The sequence below is a fragment of the Brassica napus genome, chromosome C4 (assembly GCF_020379485.1).
Source record: "Brassica napus cultivar Da-Ae chromosome C4, Da-Ae, whole genome shotgun sequence".
NCBI lineage: Eukaryota > Viridiplantae > Streptophyta > Magnoliopsida > Brassicales > Brassicaceae > Brassica > Brassica napus.
Genome location: NC_063447.1, coordinates 43,114,494 through 43,139,920, shown reverse-complemented (window position 1 = coordinate 43,139,920; position 25,427 = coordinate 43,114,494). Strand labels below are relative to the sequence as shown.

Genomic DNA, 25,427 nt, shown 5'->3' with positions numbered 1-25,427 from the left:
GTGTTCCATGCGCGAGTTTTTCCACTTTTCGGACTTTAACTGTTCCCGCCAGTTTTACTTAGGCGAAAACCGAACTAGAGCTGACTGATCCAGTCAACAACTCTAACCTTGTCCGAATCAGACTGATACTACTGAATCAGCTCATCTCAGCTTAGCCGACAGTCTTAACCGACTTGTCTGGCCGTCCTGATAACTTCTCGGTAACTGTTCTATTAACTGATCCCGCCATTCTCCTTAGCTAATCAGTTCATGTACAGCTCAGTCTCGGTTCCCGTTAGAACGTATACAAGTCAGTCCACACATTGACTAACTTGTCTCGGATGACAAGACCAGATGCCTTCTCTGAATCCGTCCAGCTTAGTCCAACAAGCTAAACTGCTATGTTCGGACAGACAGTATCATCTTAATCAGATTAGAACTATCCAGATGACATGTCCAACATGTCTGTCCCGTTTGATCAGTCCGACCTTGGACTGATCCAGTTCAGACATCGGGACAGGGATGCTACACAAAGCCCAACTCGCATGGCCGTGATCGAATGGACTGAGAGAATATTATCAGGTATAGAGTCAAAATTTTAATGGTGTGAATATAATTGAATTGAACCATTGGTCTCGTGTAACACCTATATATATATATCAGAAATTAATAACCAACTCCCAGTCGTTTCATCAGTTATTGACTGACTTACTGAAGGTGTAATTAAACCTTAACAAACCTATTCTTTTGGATTGAGTTTCCAATAAATAATCCAATCCAAAGGTACAAAAAAAAACTATTTAACGGTCAGTTATTTAAAATGAAAAAGGAAACAACTTGGGTTTTAACAAAAAGAAACGAAATAAGGAAATAACGATCAATAAATGATCAAGTTTTACAAAAAAGGAAATTAAAAAAATCTTGCAAAAATAAGGAAATTAAGACCTAGTTTTGCAACATCGCTCTCTCTATATATATATCATGCTCACTCGTTCCCCCAGGATTTCAATCTCAAAGTCTCTCTCTCCCTCTTAAGACCCAAAAAAAAATCATCATCTTTCTAATACGGAATTATTTAGGGTTTATTGTCGTTTGAATCTTCTTCTACTATTGCCATGGAAATAGAAGAAACTAATATAATTGAAGTTGAAACGAAGGTGATGAATCTAGCGCTAAACATGGAGTCTATGAACATTCTCTCTATCCGTGTACACAATCTGATTGAAGATTTTACCGAAGACGTGATTTTACATATAAGATCACGTTACATCCGCTTGGAGCCACACGGCTTCACGCCAAGTCATATCTCTGAACTCCTTCGTGGCCAACAAGTTAATGAATCTCAACACATAGGTGAAAAGATCGCTAATGAAATCAATCGTTCACTTAGTAATGATAAAACTCTCCGAGAGCCTGTCTTCGTGAACGTCGAAGTTGAATTCATCAAAGAGAGGCGTTTGGTTGTGCCGTCTGATGTTCCTGCTTCGTTTGACGTTTTACAGAGGTTGGTGGAAGAACATAGAGTGGATTTGAACGGAAATAAAGAAACTCTGTGTTCAATTTGCATCGAGGATTTGTCCAAGAGTCAACAAAGCGTCATTGAGATGCCTAACTGTTTGCATATGTTTCATCAAAACTGTCTTTTCGAGTGGCTTGGTCGGAAAAACTCGTGTCCGTTGTGCCGGAGATTCGTACGACCTAGGAATAGGATCAAGAAACAGAAACTCGAAAACGTTACAGGTTTCGATTCTGTTGCGAATTGTTGACACTCATCCTTATGTTAATTAATTCTTATAAGATGAAATTGTTTACAAGTATCATGAATTATTGACTGACTTACTGAAGGTGTAATTCATTATGTAACCAGATCACAATTAGATTTTTATTTTTTTAAATGAAAGGATTGTGATGATTAATCCTTAGCAATTCCGACCAATCTTAAAAGTAAGGTAATATATTACACATAGAAAACTCAAGTTGAGATCAAAGGAGTGTCAGATGGACTGGATCTCATCTTCACATTACCCCTGTTCTTTTCTCCGTCTGCGTCAAAAAAAAATACAGTTAGAACACAGAAACAATTTTTTTGGTGTTCTAATTAAAAGTAGACGCAACGGACAATCGGAGGCATGGAAAGGGAGTTGCCGCTGCCCCTGAAATTTTCAGGGTCGTATTTGATGGGTTGAACTTCTGGCGTTTATAAAACGAACAGCACTGTTATCGTTATCCTCTTTTTCGTTTGGCATGAGTTTTCGTTTCTTCATCTTGATTTCAAAAACACTTATTTCATATCTGTATACATTGTTTGAATAGGTATTTCTGCTTAGACTATTGATAGACTTTGTTTGGGTCAGTCTATCTAAATCCAAGACTCTCTTAATGAATACAAAAGGAACAAGCGATTACAGCTTTGAAGTACAATCTTAGCTTCACTCTCATGGGCCATGGCGAGCTACACTAAGATCATCAGTCTCATGTCGACTGAGAAGTCTTGACTCATGGCGTCAAGAACATACTCATGAAGTCCTGAATGAGTGGAAGACAATCCCAGTCATATAAGAGAAAACAGGACAGGATGCCATATTCTAAATCATTGTCGATTTACTCTTGTTTTGATCTCATAAATACTCCACTCACCAGATCAGTGTCGATTTACTCTGCTTATGATCTCATCAGTCACAGTGCCACATCCAGAGTAAATAAAACATCATATGGGATGATAAAGCGGTTTGGTTTGGTCGGGTTCTGTATCACCGATAATATGAGATATTTACAAACTGACCTCAATTGTCTTCGTCTCTGTGGAGGAGGATCTAGTAAAAAACGGGTTCTATCTATTACCGGATTTCGGATGCCTATTAATTAGAATCTCTCTCAATATCAACAGCTAAACCAGAATAAACCGAACGTATACAAAAGAAAAGTATCTTCTGGGTTGAATTCCGGTACAGATATCCTAATGCGAACAATTAGTTAACGTTCGGATTTTAGAAAAAAGGAAATAGTCAATGAATGATCTGTCTTTAAAAAAGGAAATAACCAAAATATCCTTATATACTACAGAACACTCATTCGGGAATCGATTTCTCTTTCACTATCTGTCTCAGCAATCTTCGTCTTCTTTACTTTCGAAATCAGGGTTTATTTTTCTTTCTTTTTGTTTTTCTTGCGGCCATGGAAACAGAATTTGATACACCGAAAGTCTACACGCTGGTGGCAAACCTACCTAAAATATTCACGAACACAGTCGAGATCCTCTTACAAGAACTCATCCAAGACGAAACAGGAGTGGTACAAGTTTTAACATCGGATAACATCAACCTGAACCCAAGCGGCGGCTTCACGCCGCATCATCTCTCTCGACTCCTTCGCGACGAACAAGTTCCTGAGTCTCAGTTTCTAGGTCAAAAGATCGCTCTTGATATCAGTCGCGAACTTGCTAATGACGATTCCCTTAGAGAGCCTGCTTTCGTATTCGTCACTGTCAATTTCATCAGAGAGACACGTTTGGTCTTTCCACCTGATGAACCTACTCCATCGAGAGGTGCTTCCGGTGAAGTTCTCCATAGGTTAGCGGACGAACAGAGAGTTGAAGTCAAGAAAAACGAGATTCAGTGTTCGATTTGTATTGAGGATTTGTCCAAGAATCATGCAAAAATCATTGAGATGCCTAAGTGTTTGCATAAGTTTCATCAAGATTGTCTCTTCGAGTGGCTTGCTCGGCAAAACTCATGTCCCTTGTGCCGGAGTGTTCCTTACGGCTTGGATCAAGAAACAGAGTCTTAAAAAAGATATCACATTAGGGTTTGGAGTTTAGAGATCGGCTTAGGGTTTTTGAATGATTTATCACATTGGGTAATATGTTTGGAAATTTTGTAACTTTTTAGTATAAAAGTTGAAATATTTGTTCTCTTGATCTTATTGCAGTGTAACATATAACTGAAAGTACATATTGGACTTGTTGGCTCTTTTTCACTACTTTCATAGTCTTACATTTTCATCCATCATTGTTGCACTCATACTGTGTACTGAAAATTTCATACATACATCTTCAATCAATAGTCCCTTTCTCTGATCAGTAAGCATATGATCATACTAAAATCATCACTTTATTCCAAAACACTTCTGAACCTAAAAACATGCTAAATAGACTCCAAAACATAATAACTATATCCTAAACTACTTATATACCATGAATAATAATAGGTAAAATCTATAGTATATCAACTCCCTCATACTTACCATTTTGCTTGTCCTCAAGCAAAACAAGAATATTCTTTCTGAAAGAGGTTTGAAAACAGCAGATACTCACATGATTTAAAAACTCAGTATCATCACCTCTACAATGTTGCAGCCACTCAAATCAATATCAACCTTAGAGATACTGTATATGCAATATCCTAGCTTAGCAACCAAATCCATTCACTCAGCAACTTAACTAATCATGTCTGACTAACTCCTCTACTGACTTCATTTCTTGCATAAAATAAAAGTGTAGGCTTTATTAGGAGTATCGATCAAAAGACACATGGACTCTCACTCAAACAAGTATTTGGACCAACAAATATTATCTTCTCAACAGGAGTTCCTTTCCTCTCTCTCTTCTTACTTCTCTCAGTCAATGTCTACTTCTTTTGCGGGGTGTTTTTTATTCTCTCCATTGACTGAGATAAAAGACAGGCTTCCATGAATCAAGCCTTGACTATTGCCGCCACCAGGTCATGTTCACTTCTTTTTGACATATATCTATTTTCTAGAATTCTTGATGAATCAAGCCTTAATGGTTGCAGCCACCAAGTCATGTTTGAATCATTTTGACCTCTTCCAGAATTCTTTATGAAGCAAGCCTTAATGGTTGTGGCCACCAAGTCTTGTTCGAATCCTTTTCGATCTGAAGGGGAGAGAGAGTGGAATTATCAACACTTTTTCCAGACTTGTAGGAGGAATCCGATCCCTTGTATACCAAGCCCCAAGACAAAAAATTCTAGCTCAATTAGGTTAGAAGTCAGCTTTGGTTCCTTCGAACAATCTCAGCAAGTGTGAATAACTGGCGGATGATCCACTTTAGCATCTCTAGTATACCTTATGGTCAATAAATCTAAGAATGGTGCTAAAGAGTGGTTAGATAATAAGTATAAATCGAAAAAGTTCATTGTCCCCTTCTTAACTCAATTAAACTTTTTTGAAAGCATTTAAATAAGACTCACAAAGTAAATTGATATCAGTAAACCTTCACTGGGACTTAAATTACATTGTCCCCAGTGAAAATCCAGTCAGAGTTATGGTGAAAACATAAATCATAAGGACTCAATGTAACAAGTTGTATCGATATACCTGACCGAACTTTGGATCGATCGATGGAATGATGGTACCATCGATCGTTTCTGGTGTTGTACTGTCGATCGATGTCGACATGGTCTCATCGGTCGATTTGGGCACACGTCTACTCGGTTCTTTTTCTTTCTTTTTTTGACCTGCAAAATTAAAAACAAAAATTAGTAACTTATAGAATAAAACCAAATAAAATTACCGAATAGTGGGTTGCATTCTACTCAGCGCTTTGTTATAGTCATTTAGCTTGAATTTGGATGTGTGTGGCTAGTATGGAGGTGAAAGACTACTTGTTGGGAAGCAAGTGTCTACTGCTTCTTTGTCCTTCTGGAACCATGTACCAATGAAGCGTCTTATGTCCTCTTCTGCTCTTGTCCAGTGATTCTTCAATACTGCTATTGTGCCTTCCACTGTATGCATCCTCCTCTCAAGATGTCCAATGCTCCCCTGATGCATTCTGAGTCTGGCATACGTCTACTCTGAGATATCCTTCAATTCCTGATTGATTTCCTCTTTCATCATGTCCTGAGAAAAATTAACATTATCAAGAATATCTTCGAATGACTGTAGCCTTTCCTCGAATAATGCAAGACGAGAATCGATCGATTTGTGGGAGTCACCATCGATCGATTTCGAAGCTCGTGCTCTGGTCGTTTGTTGCTGCTGAATCGTGGCTATGTCCTGCTTCATCTCGTCCGTGCGTGTAGTCAGCCAGCTGATACTGTTGTCGAATGGGTAGTAGAGATCATCAAGCCTCTTGTAGAAATCATCTTATGACATCCTTAAAGCTCTGTAGCTCCCTTGTGCCCTCTCATCAACCTCTTCTTTGTTGTAAGTGCATGGCTCTGGCATGGACTGAGTGTATCCCTCTGCATGTTTTGGAAGACATATATAAGAGCGCTCATGCATTGCAGCTCTTTCAAGAATGACTCTGATGTCCTCCTTTGACACATGGATGCCTCTACCATCTACAACTCGTGCATATCCATGATCATCTCTGTAGACAATATACTCATCTCTCTTTTTACAATGAAATATGCTTTGTCCGTTCTGATCATAGGCTCTCCGTCCGAACTCTAGGCAATTGTCGATCGATGGTGGGACTGGACCGTCGATCGATTTTCGACCTCGTGTTCATTTCTGATACTCATAACGCATTTCTAAACCACAAGCCGTAGCAAACAGCTCGTCTATAACCCTATGCTGGTACTCTGGATCTCTACGTTGCTGAAGGAAGAGGTTGTCTGGTCCATTGGCCATCTCAGGGATGTCTGCAATATTTTCTCTCGATATTTTTTAGAACACGTCCATCCATAGCTCGTCTTGGCCTCATGGGTCCCTGAAAATACCAAATTCATCCGGTGTTAGATACCCATAATATGTATCATCTTCTTGTTTTACCTCGGATGTCGGTGTGGAATGAGGGTCGATCGGTGAGCAGTTGCCGTCGATCGATTTTGCTTCCTCTGTTCTGGAGGAATTAGGGGTGTTCAATCCGGATATCGGTTCGGTTTCGGTTCGGTTTTTTTGGTTTTTCGGTATTTCGGTTAGTAAAATATAACTACCATTCTAAATCCATATTTACTTCGGTTCGGTTCGGTTTATATACCGTCGGTTTTCGGTTTATTCGGTTTTTATACCAAAAAACATAATTCTATATTTTGGGATCATATTATATGAATTTTAGAGTCTTGTTGTCAACACATTCATTTATTAAAAAATATTATAAGTTTAAATAAAAGAACAAAAATGAAAAGTGTTTCTATCATCTAATAAAATAATCAAATCTATAATTAAAATCAAAGCTCAAAATTTTGATAATAAAAATAAAAAACAAAAAATAAAACAGAAGCACGAAGCACAAAAATAAGTTATTATATTCTTTCATATTTAGCGTTCATCAAAGTCATGTTTCTTCTATTAAACAAGAAACTCTATTCGTTTAAAGATAAAAAAATTGTGAAGAATTTCCACTAATTGTTATCATCAAATTTATAATCTTTATTTCAATTTAGTCAATGCTAAATTAAAGCAAAAAGATCAAAAGAAGACTAAGAAAATAAGAAGCATGTTTGCGATGAATTGTTATTTAATTATAGTTCAAGTGTTTTACAAATCAGGACTATTTTATTACTGTAAAAAATATGGTAATAGTTATTAGCAAAAAAATTAACTTATAATTTTCATACGTTGTTATAAAATATATACATATTTACATGTTTCCATTTTTTTATCGGTTTTATTCGGTTTATTCGGTTTTATCGGTTATATACCGAACCATATCCAAATCCTACGGTTTTTTAAAAATCATATCCATTCGGTTTGTATGGTATATACCAAATCCAAACCATATTATCTATTTTGGTTTGGTTCGGTTCGGTACGGTTCGGTTTTGCCATATTGAACAGCCCTAGGAGGAATGATGGATAACTCTTTCTTCCATAGCAAGACTTTGGTGCTCAATAGCATGTTCCTCTCTGTAATCCTCATCATACTCATCAGAACGTAGTGCAGTATCCACTGTATAGGTTTTTTGGCAGCAATTATCTGCCCAACTCCCAATCGAGTAGTTACTGTTGGACTCAATTTCGGTTAATATTTTTACCGGGCCAAAGAGAAGATGGGCCGTACGATCCCGAGCAGAGGCAAAGCCCAACTCGCATGGCCGTGATCGAATGGACTGAGAGAATATTATCAGGTATAGAGTCAAAATTTTAATGGTGTGAATATAATTGAATTGAACCATTGGTCTCGTGTAACACCTATATATATATATCAGAAATTAATAACCAACTCCCAGTCGTTTCATCAGTTATTGACTGACTTACTGAAGGTGTAATTAAACCTTAACAAACCTATTCTTTTGGATTGAGTTTCCAATAAATAATCCAATCCAAAGGTACAAAAAAAAACTATTTAACGGTCAGTTATTTAAAATGAAAAAGGAAACAACTTGGGTTTTAACAAAAAGAAACGAAATAAGGAAATAACGATCAATAAATGATCAAGTTTTACAAAAAAGGAAATTAAAAAAATCTTGCAAAAATAAGGAAATTAAGACCTAGTTTTGCAACATCGCTCTCTCTATATATATATCATGCTCACTCGTTCCCCCAAGGATTTCAATCTCAAAGTCTCTCTCTCCCTCTTAAGACCCAAAAAAAAATCATCATCTTTCTAATACGGAATTATTTAGGGTTTATTGTCGTTTGAATCTTCTTCTACTATTGCCATGGAAATAGAAGAAACTAATATAATTGAAGTTGAAACGAAGGTGATGAATCTAGCGCTAAACATGGAGTCTATGAACATTCTCTCTATCCGTGTACACAATCTGATTGAAGATTTTACCGAAGACGTGATTTTACATATAAGATCACGTTACATCCGCTTGGAGCCACACGGCTTCACGCCAAGTCATATCTCTGAACTCCTTCGTGGCCAACAAGTTAATGAATCTCAACACATAGGTGAAAAGATCGCTAATGAAATCAATCGTTCACTTAGTAATGATAAAACTCTCCGAGAGCCTGTCTTCGTGAACGTCGAAGTTGAATTCATCAAAGAGAGGCGTTTGGTTGTGCCGTCTGATGTTCCTGCTTCGTTTGAAGTTTTACAGAGGTTGGTGGAAGAACATAGAGTGGATTTGAACGGAAATAAAGAAACTCTGTGTTCAATTTGCATCGAGGATTTGTCCAAGAGTCAACAAAGCGTCATTGAGATGCCTAACTGTTTGCATATGTTTCATCAAAACTGTCTTTTCGAGTGGCTTGGTCGGAAAAACTCGTGTCCGTTGTGCCGGAGATTCGTACGACCTAGGAATAGGATCAAGAAACAGAAACTCGAAAACGTTACAGGTTTCGATTCTGTTGCGAATTGTTGACACTCATCCTTATGTTAATTAATTCTTATAAGATGAAATTGTTTACAAGTATCATGAATTATTGACTGACTTACTGAAGGTGTAATTCATTATGTAACCAGATCACAATTAGATTTTTATTTTTTTAAATGAAAGGATTGTGATGATTAATCCTTAGCAATTCCGACCAATCTTAAAAGTAAGGTAATATATTACACATAGAAAACTCAAGTTGAGATCAAAGGAGTGTCAGATGGACTGGATCTCATCTTCACATTACCCCTGTTCTTTTCTCCGTCTGCGTCAAAAAAAAATACAGTTAGAACACAGAAACAATTTTTTTGGTGTTCTAATTAAAAGTAGACGCAACGGACAATCGGAGGCATGGAAAGGGAGTTGCCGCTGCCCCTGAAATTTTCAGGGTCGTATTTGATGGGTTGAACTTCTGGCGTTTATAAAACGAACAGCACTGTTATCGTTATCCTCTTTTTCGTTTGGCATGAGTTTTCGTTTCTTCATCTTGATTTCAAAAACACTTATTTCATATCTGTATACATTGTTTGAATAGGTATTTCTGCTTAGACTATTGATAGACTTTGTTTGGGTCAGTCTATCTAAATCCAAGACTCTCTTAATGAATACAAAAGGAACAAGCGATTACAGCTTTGAAGTACAATCTTAGCTTCACTCTCATGGGCCATGGCGAGCTACACTAAGATCATCAGTCTCATGTCGACTGAGAAGTCTTGACTCATGGCGTCAAGAACATACTCATGAAGTCCTGAATGAGTGGAAGACAATCCCAGTCATATAAGAGAAAACAGGACAGGATGCCATATTCTAAATCATTGTCGATTTACTCTTGTTTTGATCTCATAAATACTCCACTCACCAGATCAGTGTCGATTTACTCTGCTTATGATCTCATCAGTCACAGTGCCACATCCAGAGTAAATAAAACATCATATGGGATGATAAAGCGGTTTGGTTTGGTCGGGTTCTGTATCACCGATAATATGAGATATTTACAAACTGACCTCAATTGTCTTCGTCTCTGTGGAGGAGGATCTAGTAAAAAACGGGTTCTATCTATTACCGGATTTCGGATGCCTATTAATTAGAATCTCTCTCAATATCAACAGCTAAACCAGAATAAACCGAACGTATACAAAAGAAAAGTATCTTCTGGGTTGAATTCCGGTACAGATATCCTAATGCGAACAATTAGTTAACGTTCGGATTTTAGAAAAAAGGAAATAGTCAATGAATGATCTGTCTTTAAAAAAGGAAATAACCAAAATATCCTTATATACTACAGAACACTCATTCGGGAATCGATTTCTCTTTCACTATCTGTCTCAGCAATCTTCGTCTTCTTTACTTTCGAAATCAGGGTTTATTTTTCTTTCTTTTTGTTTTTCTTGCGGCCATGGAAACAGAATTTGATACACCGAAAGTCTACACGCTGGTGGCAAACCTACCTAAAATATTCACGAACACAGTCGAGATCCTCTTACAAGAACTCATCCAAGACGAAACAGGAGTGGTACAAGTTTTAACATCGGATAACATCAACCTGAACCCAAGCGGCGGCTTCACGCCGCATCATCTCTCTCGACTCCTTCGCGACGAACAAGTTCCTGAGTCTCAGTTTCTAGGTCAAAAGATCGCTCTTGATATCAGTCGCGAACTTGCTAATGACGATTCCCTTAGAGAGCCTGCTTTCGTATTCGTCACTGTCAATTTCATCAGAGAGACACGTTTGGTCTTTCCACCTGATGAACCTACTCCATCGAGAGGTGCTTCCGGTGAAGTTCTCCATAGGTTAGCGGACGAACAGAGAGTTGAAGTCAAGAAAAACGAGATTCAGTGTTCGATTTGTATTGAGGATTTGTCCAAGAATCATGCAAAAATCATTGAGATGCCTAAGTGTTTGCATAAGTTTCATCAAGATTGTCTCTTCGAGTGGCTTGCTCGGCAAAACTCATGTCCCTTGTGCCGGAGTGTTCCTTACGGCTTGGATCAAGAAACAGAGTCTTAAAAAAGATATCACATTAGGGTTTGGAGTTTAGAGATCGGCTTAGGGTTTTTGAATGATTTATCACATTGGGTAATATGTTTGGAAATTTTGTAACTTTTTAGTATAAAAGTTGAAATATTTGTTCTCTTGATCTTATTGCAGTGTAACATATAACTGAAAGTACATATTGGACTTGTTGGCTCTTTTTCACTACTTTCATAGTCTTACATTTTCATCCATCATTGTTGCACTCATACTGTGTACTGAAAATTTCATACATACATCTTCAATCAATAGTCCCTTTCTCTGATCAGTAAGCATATGATCATACTAAAATCATCACTTTATTCCAAAACACTTCTGAACCTAAAAACATGCTAAATAGACTCCAAAACATAATAACTATATCCTAAACTACTTATATACCATGAATAATAATAGGTAAAATCTATAGTATATCAACTCCCTCATACTTACCATTTTGCTTGTCCTCAAGCAAAACAAGAATATTCTTTCTGAAAGAGGTTTGAAAACAGCAGATACTCACATGATTTAAAAACTCAGTATCATCACCTCTACAATGTTGCAGCCACTCAAATCAATATCAACCTTAGAGATACTGTATATGCAATATCCTAGCTTAGCAACCAAATCCATTCACTCAGCAACTTAACTAATCATGTCTGACTAACTCCTCTACTGACTTCATTTCTTGCATAAAATAAAAGTGTAGGCTTTATTAGGAGTATCGATCAAAAGACACATGGACTCTCACTCAAACAAGTATTTGGACCAACAAATATTATCTTCTCAACAGGAGTTCCTTTCCTCTCTCTCTTCTTACTTCTCTCAGTCAATGTCTACTTCTTTTGCGGGGTGTTTTTTATTCTCTCCATTGACTGAGATAAAAGACAGGCTTCCATGAATCAAGCCTTGACTATTGCCGCCACCAGGTCATGTTCACTTCTTTTTGACATATATCTATTTTCTAGAATTCTTGATGAATCAAGCCTTAATGGTTGCAGCCACCAAGTCATGTTTGAATCATTTTGACCTCTTCCAGAATTCTTTATGAAGCAAGCCTTAATGGTTGTGGCCACCAAGTCTTGTTCGAATCCTTTTCGATCTGAAGGGGAGAGAGAGTGGAATTATCAACACTTTTTCCAGACTTGTAGGAGGAATCCGATCCCTTGTATACCAAGCCCCAAGACAAAAAATTCTAGCTCAATTAGGTTAGAAGTCAGCTTTGGTTCCTTCGAACAATCTCAGCAAGTGTGAATAACTGGCGGATGATCCACTTTAGCATCTCTAGTATACCTTATGGTCAATAAATCTAAGAATGGTGCTAAAGAGTGGTTAGATAATAAGTATAAATCGAAAAAGTTCATTGTCCCCTTCTTAACTCAATTAAACTTTTTTGAAAGCATTTAAATAAGACTCACAAAGTAAATTGATATCAGTAAACCTTCACTGGGACTTAAATTACATTGTCCCCAGTGAAAATCCAGTCAGAGTTATGGTGAAAACATAAATCATAAGGACTCAATGTAACAAGTTGTATCGATATACCTGACCGAACTTTGGATCGATCGATGGAATGATGGTACCATCGATCGTTTCTGGTGTTGTACTGTCGATCGATGTCGACATGGTCTCATCGGTCGATTTGGGCACACGTCTACTCGGTTCTTTTTCTTTCTTTTTTTGACCTGCAAAATTAAAAACAAAAATTAGTAACTTATAGAATAAAACCAAATAAAATTACCGAATAGTGGGTTGCATTCTACTCAGCGCTTTGTTATAGTCATTTAGCTTGAATTTGGATGTGTGTGGCTAGTATGGAGGTGAAAGACTACTTGTTGGGAAGCAAGTGTCTACTGCTTCTTTGTCCTTCTGGAACCATGTACCAATGAAGCGTCTTATGTCCTCTTCTGCTCTTGTCCAGTGATTCTTCAATACTGCTATTGTGCCTTCCACTGTATGCATCCTCCTCTCAAGATGTCCAATGCTCCCCTGATGCATTCTGAGTCTGGCATACGTCTACTCTGAGATATCCTTCAATTCCTGATTGATTTCCTCTTTCATCATGTCCTGAGAAAAATTAACATTATCAAGAATATCTTCGAATGACTGTAGCCTTTCCTCGAATAATGCAAGACGAGAATCGATCGATTTGTGGGAGTCACCATCGATCGATTTCGAAGCTCGTGCTCTGGTCGTTTGTTGCTGCTGAATCGTGGCTATGTCCTGCTTCATCTCGTCCGTGCGTGTAGTCAGCCAGCTGATACTGTTGTCGAATGGGTAGTAGAGATCATCAAGCCTCTTGTAGAAATCATCTTATGACATCCTTAAAGCTCTGTAGCTCCCTTGTGCCCTCTCATCAACCTCTTCTTTGTTGTAAGTGCATGGCTCTGGCATGGACTGAGTGTATCCCTCTGCATGTTTTGGAAGACATATATAAGAGCGCTCATGCATTGCAGCTCTTTCAAGAATGACTCTGATGTCCTCCTTTGACACATGGATGCCTCTACCATCTACAACTCGTGCATATCCATGATCATCTCTGTAGACAATATACTCATCTCTCTTTTTACAATGAAATATGCTTTGTCCGTTCTGATCATAGGCTCTCCGTCCGAACTCTAGGCAATTGTCGATCGATGGTGGGACTGGACCGTCGATCGATTTTCGACCTCGTGTTCATTTCTGATACTCATAACGCATTTCTAAACCACAAGCCGTAGCAAACAGCTCGTCTATAACCCTATGCTGGTACTCTGGATCTCTACGTTGCTGAAGGAAGAGGTTGTCTGGTCCATTGGCCATCTCAGGGATGTCTGCAATATTTTCTCTCGATATTTTTTAGAACACGTCCATCCATAGCTCGTCTTGGCCTCATGGGTCCCTGAAAATACCAAATTCATCCGGTGTTAGATACCCATAATATGTATCATCTTCTTGTTTTACCTCGGATGTCGGTGTGGAATGAGGGTCGATCGGTGAGCAGTTGCCGTCGATCGATTTTGCTTCCTCTGTTCTGGAGGAATTAGGGGTGTTCAATCCGGATATCGGTTCGGTTTCGGTTCGGTTTTTTTGGTTTTTCGGTATTTCGGTTAGTAAAATATAACTACCATTCTAAATCCATATTTACTTCGGTTCGGTTCGGTTTATATACCGTCGGTTTTCGGTTTATTCGGTTTTTATACCAAAAAACATAATTCTATATTTTGGGATCATATTATATGAATTTTAGAGTCTTGTTGTCAAAACATTCATTTATTAAAAAATATTATAAGTTTAAATAAAAGAACAAAAATGAAAAGTGTTTCTATCATCTAATAAAATAATCAAATCTATAATTAAAATCAAAGCTCAAAATTTTGATAATAAAAATAAAAAACAAAAAATAAAAGAGAAGCACGAAGCACAAAAAATAAGTTATTATATTCTTTCATATTTAGCGTTCATCAAAGTCATGTTTCTTCTATTAAACAAGAAACTCTATTCGTTTAAAGATAAAAAAAAATTGTGAAGAATTTCCACTAATTGTTATCATCAAATTTATAATCTTTATTTCAATTTAGTCAATGCTAAATTAAAGCAAAAAGATCAAAAGAAGACTAAGAAAATAAGAAGCATGTTTGCGATGAATTGTTATTTAATTATAGTTCAAGTGTTTTACAAATCAGGACTATTTTATTACTGTAAAAAATATGGTAATAGTTATTAGCAAAAAAATTAACTTATAATTTTCATACGTTGTTATAAAATATATACATATTTACATGTTTCCATTTTTTTATCGGTTTTATTCGGTTTATTCGGTTTTATCGGTTATATACCGAACCATATCCAAATCCTACGGTTTTTTAAAAATCATATCCATTCGGTTTGTATGGTATATACCAAATCCAAACCATATTATCTATTTTGGTTTGGTTCGGTTCGGTACGGTTCGGTTTTGCCATATTGAACAGCCCTAGGAGGAATGATGGATAACTCTTTCTTCCATAGCAAGACTTTGGTGTTCAATAGCATGTTCCTCTCTGTAATCCTCATCATACTCATCAGAACGTAGTGCAGTATCCACTGTATAGGTTTTTTGGCCGCAATGATCTGCCCAACTCCCAATCGAGTAGTTACTGTTGGACTCAATTTCGGTTAATATTTTTACCGGGCCAAAGAGAAGATGGGCCGTACGATCCCGAGCAGAGGCAAAGCCCAACTCGCATGGCCGTGATCGAATGGACTGAGAGAATATTATCAGGTATAGAGTCAAAATTTTAATGGTGTGAATATAATTGAATTGAACCATTGGTCTCGTGTAACACCTATATATATATATCAGAAATTAATAACCAACTCCCAGTCGTTTCATCAGTTATTGACTGACTTACTGAAGGTGTAATTAAACCTTAACAAACCTATTCTTTTGGATTGAGTTTCCAATAAATAATCCAATCCAAAGGTACAAAAAAAAACTATTTAACGGTCAGTTATTTAAAATGAAAAAGGAAACAACTTGGGTTTTAACAAAAAGAAACGAAATAAGGAAATAACGATCAATAAATGATCAAGTTTTACAAAAAAGGAAATTAAAAAATCTTGCAAAAATAAGGAAATTAAGACCTAGTTTTGCAACATCGCTCTCTCTATATATATATCATGCTCACTCGTTCCCCCAAGGATTTCAATCTCAAAGTCTCTCTCTCCCTCTTAAGACCCAAAAAAAAATCATCATCTTTCTAATACGGAATTATTTAGGGTTTATTGTCGTTTGAATCTTCTTCTACTATTGCCATGGAAATAGAAGAAACTAATATAATTGAAGTTGAAACGAAGGTGATGAATCTAGCGCTAAACATGGAGTCTATGAACATTCTCTCTATCCGTGTACACAATCTGATTGAAGATTTTACCGAAGACGTGATTTTACATATAAGATCACGTTACATCCGCTTGGAGCCACACGGCTTCACGCCAAGTCATATCTCTGAACTCCTTCGTGGCCAACAAGTTAATGAATCTCAACACATAGGTGAAAAGATCGCTAATGAAATCAATCGTTCACTTAGTAATGATAAAACTCTCCGAGAGCCTGTCTTCGTGAACGTCGAAGTTGAATTCATCAAAGAGAGGCGTTTGGTTGTGCCGTCTGATGTTCCTGCTTCGTTTGACGTTTTACAGAGGTTGGTGGAAGAACATAGAGTGGATTTGAACGGAAATAAAGAAACTCTGTGTTCAATTTGCATCGAGGATTTGTCCAAGAGTCAACAAAGCGTCATTGAGATGCCTAACTGTTTGCATATGTTTCATCAAAACTGTCTTTTCGAGTGGCTTGGTCGGAAAAACTCGTGTCCGTTGTGCCGGAGATTCGTACGACCTAGGAATAGGATCAAGAAACAGAAACTCGAAAACGTTACAGGTTTCGATTCTGTTGCGAATTGTTGACACTCATCCTTATGTTAATTAATTCTTATAAGATGAAATTGTTTACAAGTATCATGAATTATTGACTGACTTACTGAAGGTGTAATTCATTATGTAACCAGATCACAATTAGATTTTTATTTTTTTAAATGAAAGGATTGTGATGATTAATCCTTAGCAATTCCGACCAATCTTAAAAGTAAGGTAATATATTACACATAGAAAACTCAAGTTGAGATCAAAGGAGTGTCAGATGGACTGGATCTCATCTTCACATTACCCCTGTTCTTTTCTCCGTCTGCGTCAAAAAAAAATACAGTTAGAACACAGAAACAATTTTTTTGGTGTTCTAATTAAAAGTAGACGCAACGGACAATCGGAGGCATGGAAAGGGAGTTGCCGCTGCCCCTGAAATTTTCAGGGTCGTATTTGATGGGTTGAACTTCTGGCGTTTATAAAACGAACAGCACTGTTATCGTTATCCTCTTTTTCGTTTGGCATGAGTTTTCGTTTCTTCATCTTGATTTCAAAAACACTTATTTCATATCTGTATACATTGTTTGAATAGGTATTTCTGCTTAGACTATTGATAGACTTTGTTTGGGTCAGTCTATCTAAATCCAAGACTCTCTTAATGAATACAAAAGGAACAAGCGATTACAGCTTTGAAGTACAATCTTAGCTTCACTCTCATGGGCCATGGCGAGCTACACTAAGATCATCAGTCTCATGTCGACTGAGAAGTCTTGACTCATGGCGTCAAGAACATACTCATGAAGTCCTGAATGAGTGGAAGACAATCCCAGTCATATAAGAGAAAACAGGACAGGATGCCATATTCTAAATCATTGTCGATTTACTCTTGTTTTGATCTCATAAATACTCCACTCACCAGATCAGTGTCGATTTACTCTGCTTATGATCTCATCAGTCACAGTGCCACATCCAGAGTAAATAAAACATCATATGGGATGATAAAGCGGTTTGGTTTGGTCGGGTTCTGTATCACCGATAATATGAGATATTTACAAACTGACCTCAATTGTCTTCGTCTCTGTGGAGGAGGATCTAGTAAAAAACGGGTTCTATCTATTACCGGATTTCGGATGCCTATTAATTAGAATCTCTCTCAATATCAACAGCTAAACCAGAATAAACCGAACGTATACAAAAGAAAAGTATCTTCTGGGTTGAATTCCGGTACAGATATCCTAATGCGAACAATTAGTTAACGTTCGGATTTTAGAAAAAAGGAAATAGTCAATGAATGATCTGTCTTTAAAAAAGGAAATAACCAAAATATCCTTATATACTACAGAACACTCATTCGGGAATCGATTTCTCTTTCACTATCTGTCTCAGCAATCTTCGTCTTCTTTACTTTCGAAATCAGGGTTTATTTTTCTTTCTTTTTGTTTTTCTTGCGGCCATGGAAACAGAATTTGATACACCGAAAGTCTACACGCTGGTGGCAAACCTACCTAAAATATTCACGAACACAGTCGAGATCCTCTTACAAGAACTCATCCAAGACGAAACAGGAGTGGTACAAGTTTTAACATCGGATAACATCAACCTGAACCCAAGCGGCGGCTTCACGCCGCATCATCTCTCTCGACTCCTTCGCGACGAACAAGTTCCTGAGTCTCAGTTTCTAGGTCAAAAGATCGCTCTTGATATCAGTCGCGAACTTGCTAATGACGATTCCCTTAGAGAGCCTGCTTTCGTATTCGTCACTGTCAATTTCATCAGAGAGACACGTTTGGTCTTTCCACCTGATGAACCTACTCCATCGAGAGGTGCTTCCGGTGAAGTTCTCCATAGGTTAGCGGACGAACAGAGAGTTGAAGTCAAGAAAAACGAGATTCAGTGTTCGATTTGTATTGAGGATTTGTCCAAGAATCATGCAAAAATCATTGAGATGCCTAAGTGTTTGCATAAGTTTCATCAAGATTGTCTCTTCGAGTGGCTTGCTCGGCAAAACTCATGTCCCTTGTGCCGGAGTGTTCCTTACGGCTTGGATCAAGAAACAGAGTCTTAAAAAAGATATCACATTAGGGTTTGGAGTTTAGAGATCGGCTTAGGGTTTTTGAATGATTTATCACATTGGGTAATATGTTTGGAAATTTTGTAACTTTTTAGTATAAAAGTTGAAATATTTGTTCTCTTGATCTTATTGCAGTGTAACATATAACTGAAAGTACATATTGGACTTGTTGGCTCTTTTTCACTACTTTCATAGTCTTACATTTTCATCCATCATTGTTGCACTCATACTGTGTACTGAAAATTTCATACATACATCTTCAATCAATAGTCCCTTTCTCTGATCAGTAAGCATATGATCAGATTCCTCAGATACTACTCTAGCTAGTAATCATCGATCCTCTGTGAAACAAACATCCTCCAGCTGAAAACATTAATCAAAAAAGGTTTCAGAGCTATTGCCGGATTTAACAAATATGGAAAAAAGGTTCTAACTGAAACAGAACAGACCAGAAGGTTCAAACTTGCCATCCATCATCTCTGTAGAACCTGCAGTCACTAAAAAATTTCATACTTTGGTAGAAGAGAACCCTATGTCATAGAAAACTCAAGTTCAGCATCAACGGTCTGATCTTAGAAACCCGAGCCGGTTACAAAACATTAATTTTTTAGATTTAATTCCAAACCGAGCCGGTTACCAAGCAAATCACCTGTCGGTTAACCGCTAAACCATAACAAACCGAGCTGGTTAGCAAACATTTACTTTTAGATTTTATTCCGGTACAATAAACCCCAAATTGTGAAAAAAGGAAACAACAAATCAACGGTCGGATCAATATAGAGTTGTAGAAAAAAGGAAATAAAACATCCCTCTCTCTCTATATATATATGATTCACTCATTCATTCTGTCATTCACCCTTTAAGAAATCGATTCTGGTATCTCTTTCTCTGGTTAAGATAAGCAATCTTCATCTTTATCACATCTGAAATTAGGGTTTGCGTCCTTCTTCTTTTTTTCTGCGGCCATGAAGACAGAAACTAATGACACAGTCGAAGTCACCACGCCCGTGTCTAACCTAGCTCAAAACATGGAATCTACGAACACAGTCTCGATCCATCTACACAAACTGATCCTCGAAGACGAAAGTGGAGTGGCAACACATTTAGGATCATATCGCATCTGCTATAAGCCACGTGGCGGCTTCACTGCAAGTGATCTCTCTCAGTTCCTTCACGAACAAGAGGTTTCTCTTTCTCAACAATTAGCTGAAGTAATCGACGGTGAGATCAATCATTCGCTTGCTCTTGATATTTCTCTTCGAGAACCTGTTTTTGTAACAGTCAATATCAGTTTCATCCAAGATAGGCGACGACCGACGAATCGAACCGATGGGTCTGAAAGAAACAAGTGATATTCAGTGTTCGATTTGTATTGAGGATTTTTCGGACAGTCACGAAAACATCATCTGGATGCCTCAATGCAAACATGTGTTCCATCAAGATTGTCTCTTTGAGTGGCTTAGTCGGCAAAACTCGTGTCCCTTGTGTCGGAGTACTGTTCCTATGGAAGATCAAAAAAACAGAGAATCAAAGAATGGATTGTTCATAAACTAGAAGTTTCAGGGTTTTGAATATTCCGTTTGACATTGACCTTTTTAGATAATCTTTTACTTGCAGTTATTCATCAGAAGCATAACTTTGTTTATGGATTTAATTCGATAGATGAATAAGATAAAAAAAAATCTTCATTTTTTTACTTAAAAACAACAGGTTACTACTACGTTGTATAATGTGCATATTGATGGCTTGTTGACTCTTATCTCTACTTTCATGTTTCTGCAGTTTGATCTTCCTGTTTGATGCATTTGTCTCTTGAAATTTTTTCATTATTATATTGCCTTGCCTGCATTTGAATTGGATACTGTAGATTCCATACAACATCTTCTGATCCACGGTCGCTTGTTCTGATCCTCAGCGACGACCATATGTTCTTCTTAACAGATGAGATATGCCTAGCAGCTCAGTTTTACTGGTTTATCTTTAACAAAAACATTCTTCAGCTGCAAAAAGTTAAAAGATAAGAAAGGTTCTGACTGAAACAGAACAGACATCAGACATGAAGCTTCAAACTTTACATCATCACTGAAGAAATCTACAGCCACATCTTTTGGTATAAAATTTGAATTTTTTCTTCAGTTGTAGTAATATAACGTTGTTATGGAAAAACCCTTTCTTTATATGAATTTCCCAACATATGAAGTGGTGTAGCCAATAAGGATTGAGAGAGAGATATATATATTTTCTTTGTTAAAATATAATGAAGAGGATGAACTGCAACAACAACTTTTCCCACCAAATTTTGATTTAATAAAAGGAAACGGGCCAAACCCAAATACAAAGGTCCACATTACTAATCGTCCAACCAAAAACAAACAAAAGCCTAAGCCCAAATTGTCTACACCGGCCCAAAGGCCACATCCTCGAGCCCAGCACCGACCGGCTCTGGAACGCGTGCATCGAGGAGGCTGAAGCGAGACACGTGTGGAGATCCTGACCGTCAGTGCGCCACGCATCGCTCCGCCTCGACCCAACCTTCTCCGCCTCACCAAGCCGCCGTACCCAACCGCTGAAAACCTCGTTTCGCCGGAGCTCTTAATGTTAATCGATTTATCTTAAATAAAAAGTGCAATTGTTTGTGTCCTGAATTTTCATCCAACGGTTGAAATAATCGATATCCACGATAGCATTGTACTCCGGCCCGTAGGTCACACCGACCCCTCTTTCGTCTTCTCCAATGTTCTGGATAGATGATAAAAAAACAAGATAACGAAGAACTGTCTAGACTCTTACTCATTTCCTCTCGTCATATACTATATATACACAAGTTTGTTTTGGAAATAAGCTCCGCTAAAGAAGAAAAAAGAGAAGAAAACAAATGGCGGATGGAATATTCTGGTATCCACTTCGGAGATTTCGTGAATGGTCAGGAGGATCAACGGCTCTGATTGATTGGATGGAATCTCCAAACGCTCATATCTTCAAAGTTAACGTTCCAGGTAAAAATAAATAAACAAATTATTAGGGCAAATGTCCAAAATAGCACATTTCTAAGTTTATATCACAAAAATAGCACTCAAAAACTAAAATGACCAAAATAACACTTTTCTAAGTTTATATCTTATCCCCAAAACCTCATTTCTCAATTCTAAACCCTAAACTCTAAACCCTAAATCCTAAACTCTAAACCCTAAACCCTAAACCCTAAACCCTAAACCCTAAATCCTAAACTCCACCCTTTAACTCTAAACCCTAAGTTTGTGACTTTTGATAAAACATTAAGTGCTATTTTTGTGACTTTTGACTTTGAGTGCTAGTTTGGAAACAAAAATTTGATTTAGTGCTATTTTGTCTTTTTCTCCAAACGCTCATTTCTCCAAACGCTCATTTCTTCAAAGTTAACGTTCCAGGTAAAAATAAATAAACAAATTATTTGAAATTTTCACTAAGGGTATGTGTCAAATTCATGATAAGTAATGGTGTGTAATTTGGATAACTTATTCTGGTAATTTAAAACAAATTTGAAGAATTTTACGACACTCAGTTTTAATTTTCAAAAGTTTAGTGACAGTTTTTTGTTTTTGTAAGGGAAAATCGAATATAATAAAAATGGTTCAAGAGACTAGTATACAATTATGTCAAAATTAAATGATGTCTGCAACTACGGTCTTCTTGTTTATGGAATTATAATTTCATTTTAGTTTTAGAGCTTAAAAAGTTAAAATTCATATTTTATTATGTTTTTCAGATAGTTTTCTTCTATGATTTAGGGTTGTTTTTTTTTATTTTTAGACTATTTTCTTAACCTAAACAACATTCCATGGATTATTTTGTTATTAGGATACAATAAAGAAGACATAAAAGTGCAAATTGAAGAAGGAAACGTTCTAAGCATTAAAGGAGAAGGACTGAAGAAGGAAGAGAAAGAAAAGAAAGAGGATTTGGTGTGGCATGTGGCGGAGAGAGAAGCTTTTTCCAGTAAAGGAGAGTTTCTCCGACGGATTGAGTTGCCGGAAAATGTGAAAACCGACCAAATAAAAGCCTACGTGGATAACGGTCTCCTCACGGTGGTCGTTCCCAAAGACACATCACCCAAATCCTCTAAAGTACGGAATATCAATATCACTAGCAAGCTCTGAAGTTTATACCGGTGTGAACCGGCTTTTGGTTTTCATTAGCCTAAAGTTTGAATAAATGTAGACTGTGGAGTAGTAGTACTTAATGAATCCGACAAGACTCAAAACCAAACCCCGTTTAACTGAGTTTTGGTTTTCATGAGCCAAAAATTCAAATCAAACTGGGCTTTATACTTCATAAATTCATGTATTAAAGTTTGATTTAGTACTGTAAACAAACGCTTATAAGATCTCAAACCAAAGATAAATCAAACGCTTATCGATTTACATCGCTAGTAAGGCTCTGAAGTATAACTGAATTAAGCAGGTTGGTTTTCATAAAGTCTAAAGTTTGTACAAAATTGGATTATATTGTTAGGAAATCCATTTGGATCACGTTTCTGAATTTTCAGATTTAGCCTCGTTAGTTTTGTTATGGTTTTACATTTTAGGTCCTATTCGGTTAATAATATTTCAGGTGCAAGTACAATTTATAATTACGTTTAAAACTTATTTAGAATCCAAACTCATTTCGTTGGTTAATTTTTGTTGATGTTCAAGTCTTTTATATATCATACTAGGAAACATGTAATTAAATATTTAAGGTGATTATTCAAGTTTTGAATATCCGAAGAAAAGAACTGAATCATGTCTAACCTTATAATATTTTAATAATACATGCGCCTTGCGCAGGGTGAATTTATTTCTATATATTATCGATAATTTTTTTTATATATTTGATCATTTTATTTATATATATATACAATATTTTTTGTTGTTATTATATAATTTCTTTCCGATGGATCAAATCAATTTTTATTAAAAATGATGGAACAAAACTATAATTAATACATCATGGGTTGATCGGATTGGACATTAAACAAATTATGACATAAAAACCTTATTTTTTTCATCGAACACATTTTTGAAAAAAGTGAACAGTGTTGTTTTCACAGTTGAATTATTTTGACTTTTATCTTTCATATGGTTTTGAAAGCTTTCAAATCAACCATCGAATTGATACATGTCATTTTAATGTTTTTAGTCGTATACTTAAGGAAAATTTACATTTTTGTAATTTAAAGTCGTTTTAAAAAATTCAAAATATAACATATAAGAAAAAGTCTAACATATAAGAAAAATATAACATATAAGGTGTCCTCATTTTTGTATTTTAAAGTCGTTTTAAAAAAAATAACATATAAGGCTTCCTCATTTTTGTAATTTAATGTCATTTTAAAAAATTATAAATATAACATATAAAAAAAATCTATTTTTTTATTATATGGTTAATGTGATTGTTTATGTTTTTAATAATATTAAATTAAACAAAATGAAGAAAGATGCAAAAATTGTTATCAAATCTTTATTATTCATAATCATTAATTACCATATATATGTAAATCATATTAGGCAATTTTGTAGCTTTTATTTAGGAAAAAAAATACACACTTCTTATATTTTAGGTTAATATAATGTTCTCTAGTGGACATTAAACAAATTATGACATAAAAACATTATTTTTTTCCTCGAACACATTCTTGAAAAAGTGAACAATATTATTTTCACAGTTAAATTATTTTGACTTTTATCTTACATATGGTTTTGAAAGCTTTCAAATTAGTCATCGAACAGATACATGTCATTTTAATGTTTTTAGTCGTATACTTAAGAAAAACTTACATTTTTGTAATTTAAAGTCGTTTTAAAAAATTCAAAATATAACATATAAGAAAAAATCTAACATATAAGAAAAATATAACATATAAGGTGTCCTCATTTATGTATTTTAAAGTCGTTTTTAAAAAAAATATAACATATAAGGTTTCTTCATTTTTTTAAATTTAATGTCATTTTAAAAAATTCCAAATATAACATATAAGAAAAAATCTAATTTTTTTATTATATGGTTAATGTGATTGTTTATTTTTTTAATAATATAAAATTAAAAAAAATGAAGAATGATGCAAAAATTGTTATCAAATCTTTATTATTCATAATCATTAATTGCCATATATATGTAAATCATATTAGGTAATTCCGTAGCTTTTATTTAAGGAAAGAATACACATTTCTTATATTTTAGGTTAATATAATGTTCTATAGTGTTATATAATTATGGAATAATGTGACACCATTAGATTAAACTATACTTTATATTAGATGCTCTAGAATTCTTTGAAATTGAATTTAGAAGGCATTTAGAGTGTCACCTAGGATTTGGAGTTTTTTTTAATTAATACAAAATTAAGGTTCTAATTTTTCAAATGCTTCTCAATTAATATATAGGGGATATTTGAAATACTAAACATATAAAAATTTTAATATTTGAAGAACTGAAACGCCACAATCCAAATATTTATTTGTCATTAGTTTAAAAATTCGAATATATCTGGATCACAACTATATACTTATATATATTATTTATTTTTAAGTAACATATCTATAATATATTTAAATTATATGAAAATATCTAATTTATTTGAAGATAGCTACAAATAACATTTTGAAAATAGCCAAAGTATTCAAAACACAGAAAATATTTAAAATACTTACCTGATTTCCACCTAAATATTCAACAAACCAGTTTTATGTTAATTTTAGGTACTTAGTCTTATATTTTAATTTATACTAGACTTTGATCCG

General features: G+C 35.8%; 7 protein-coding genes across 7 annotated transcripts; all 7 read left to right on the top strand.

The window, feature by feature from the left end:
- The first annotated feature begins 1,157 nt into the window (after positions 1–1,157).
- Positions 1,158–1,745, top strand: LOC125586094 (RING-H2 finger protein ATL34-like). The gene has a single exon (XM_048755899.1). It carries the CDS (start codon positions 1,158–1,160, stop codon positions 1,743–1,745), a length of 588 nt encoding a protein of 195 aa, XP_048611856.1.
- Positions 1,746–3,153: 1,408 nt separating this feature from the next.
- Positions 3,154–3,765, top strand: LOC125586093 (E3 ubiquitin-protein ligase RNF181-like). Its single transcript, XM_048755898.1, has one exon. It carries the CDS (start codon positions 3,154–3,156, stop codon positions 3,763–3,765), a length of 612 nt encoding a protein of 203 aa, XP_048611855.1.
- Positions 3,766–8,605: 4,840 nt separating this feature from the next.
- Positions 8,606–9,193, top strand: LOC125586092 (RING-H2 finger protein ATL34-like). The gene has a single exon (XM_048755897.1). The coding sequence runs from the start codon at positions 8,606–8,608 to the stop codon at positions 9,191–9,193; it is 588 nt and encodes a 195-aa protein (XP_048611854.1).
- Positions 9,194–10,601: 1,408 nt separating this feature from the next.
- LOC106448188 (E3 ubiquitin-protein ligase RNF181-like) lies at positions 10,602–11,213 on the top strand. Its single transcript, XM_013890112.2, has one exon. The coding sequence runs from the start codon at positions 10,602–10,604 to the stop codon at positions 11,211–11,213; it is 612 nt and encodes a 203-aa protein (XP_013745566.2).
- A 4,842-nt stretch (positions 11,214–16,055) lies between these two features.
- LOC125586091 (RING-H2 finger protein ATL34-like) lies at positions 16,056–16,643 on the top strand. Its single transcript, XM_048755896.1, has one exon. It carries the CDS (start codon positions 16,056–16,058, stop codon positions 16,641–16,643), a length of 588 nt encoding a protein of 195 aa, XP_048611853.1.
- Positions 16,644–18,051: 1,408 nt separating this feature from the next.
- On the top strand, positions 18,052–18,663 carry LOC125586090 (E3 ubiquitin-protein ligase RNF181-like). Its single transcript, XM_048755895.1, has one exon. It carries the CDS (start codon positions 18,052–18,054, stop codon positions 18,661–18,663), a length of 612 nt encoding a protein of 203 aa, XP_048611852.1.
- Positions 18,664–21,434: 2,771 nt separating this feature from the next.
- On the top strand, positions 21,435–23,073 carry LOC106379149 (15.7 kDa heat shock protein, peroxisomal). The gene is made up of 2 exons (XM_013819163.3): positions 21,435–21,665; positions 22,507–23,073. Exons 1-2 carry the CDS (start codon positions 21,545–21,547, stop codon positions 22,803–22,805), a joined length of 420 nt encoding a protein of 139 aa, XP_013674617.2. The 5' UTR covers positions 21,435–21,544; the 3' UTR covers positions 22,806–23,073.
- The last annotated feature ends 2,354 nt before the right edge of the window (positions 23,074–25,427 follow it).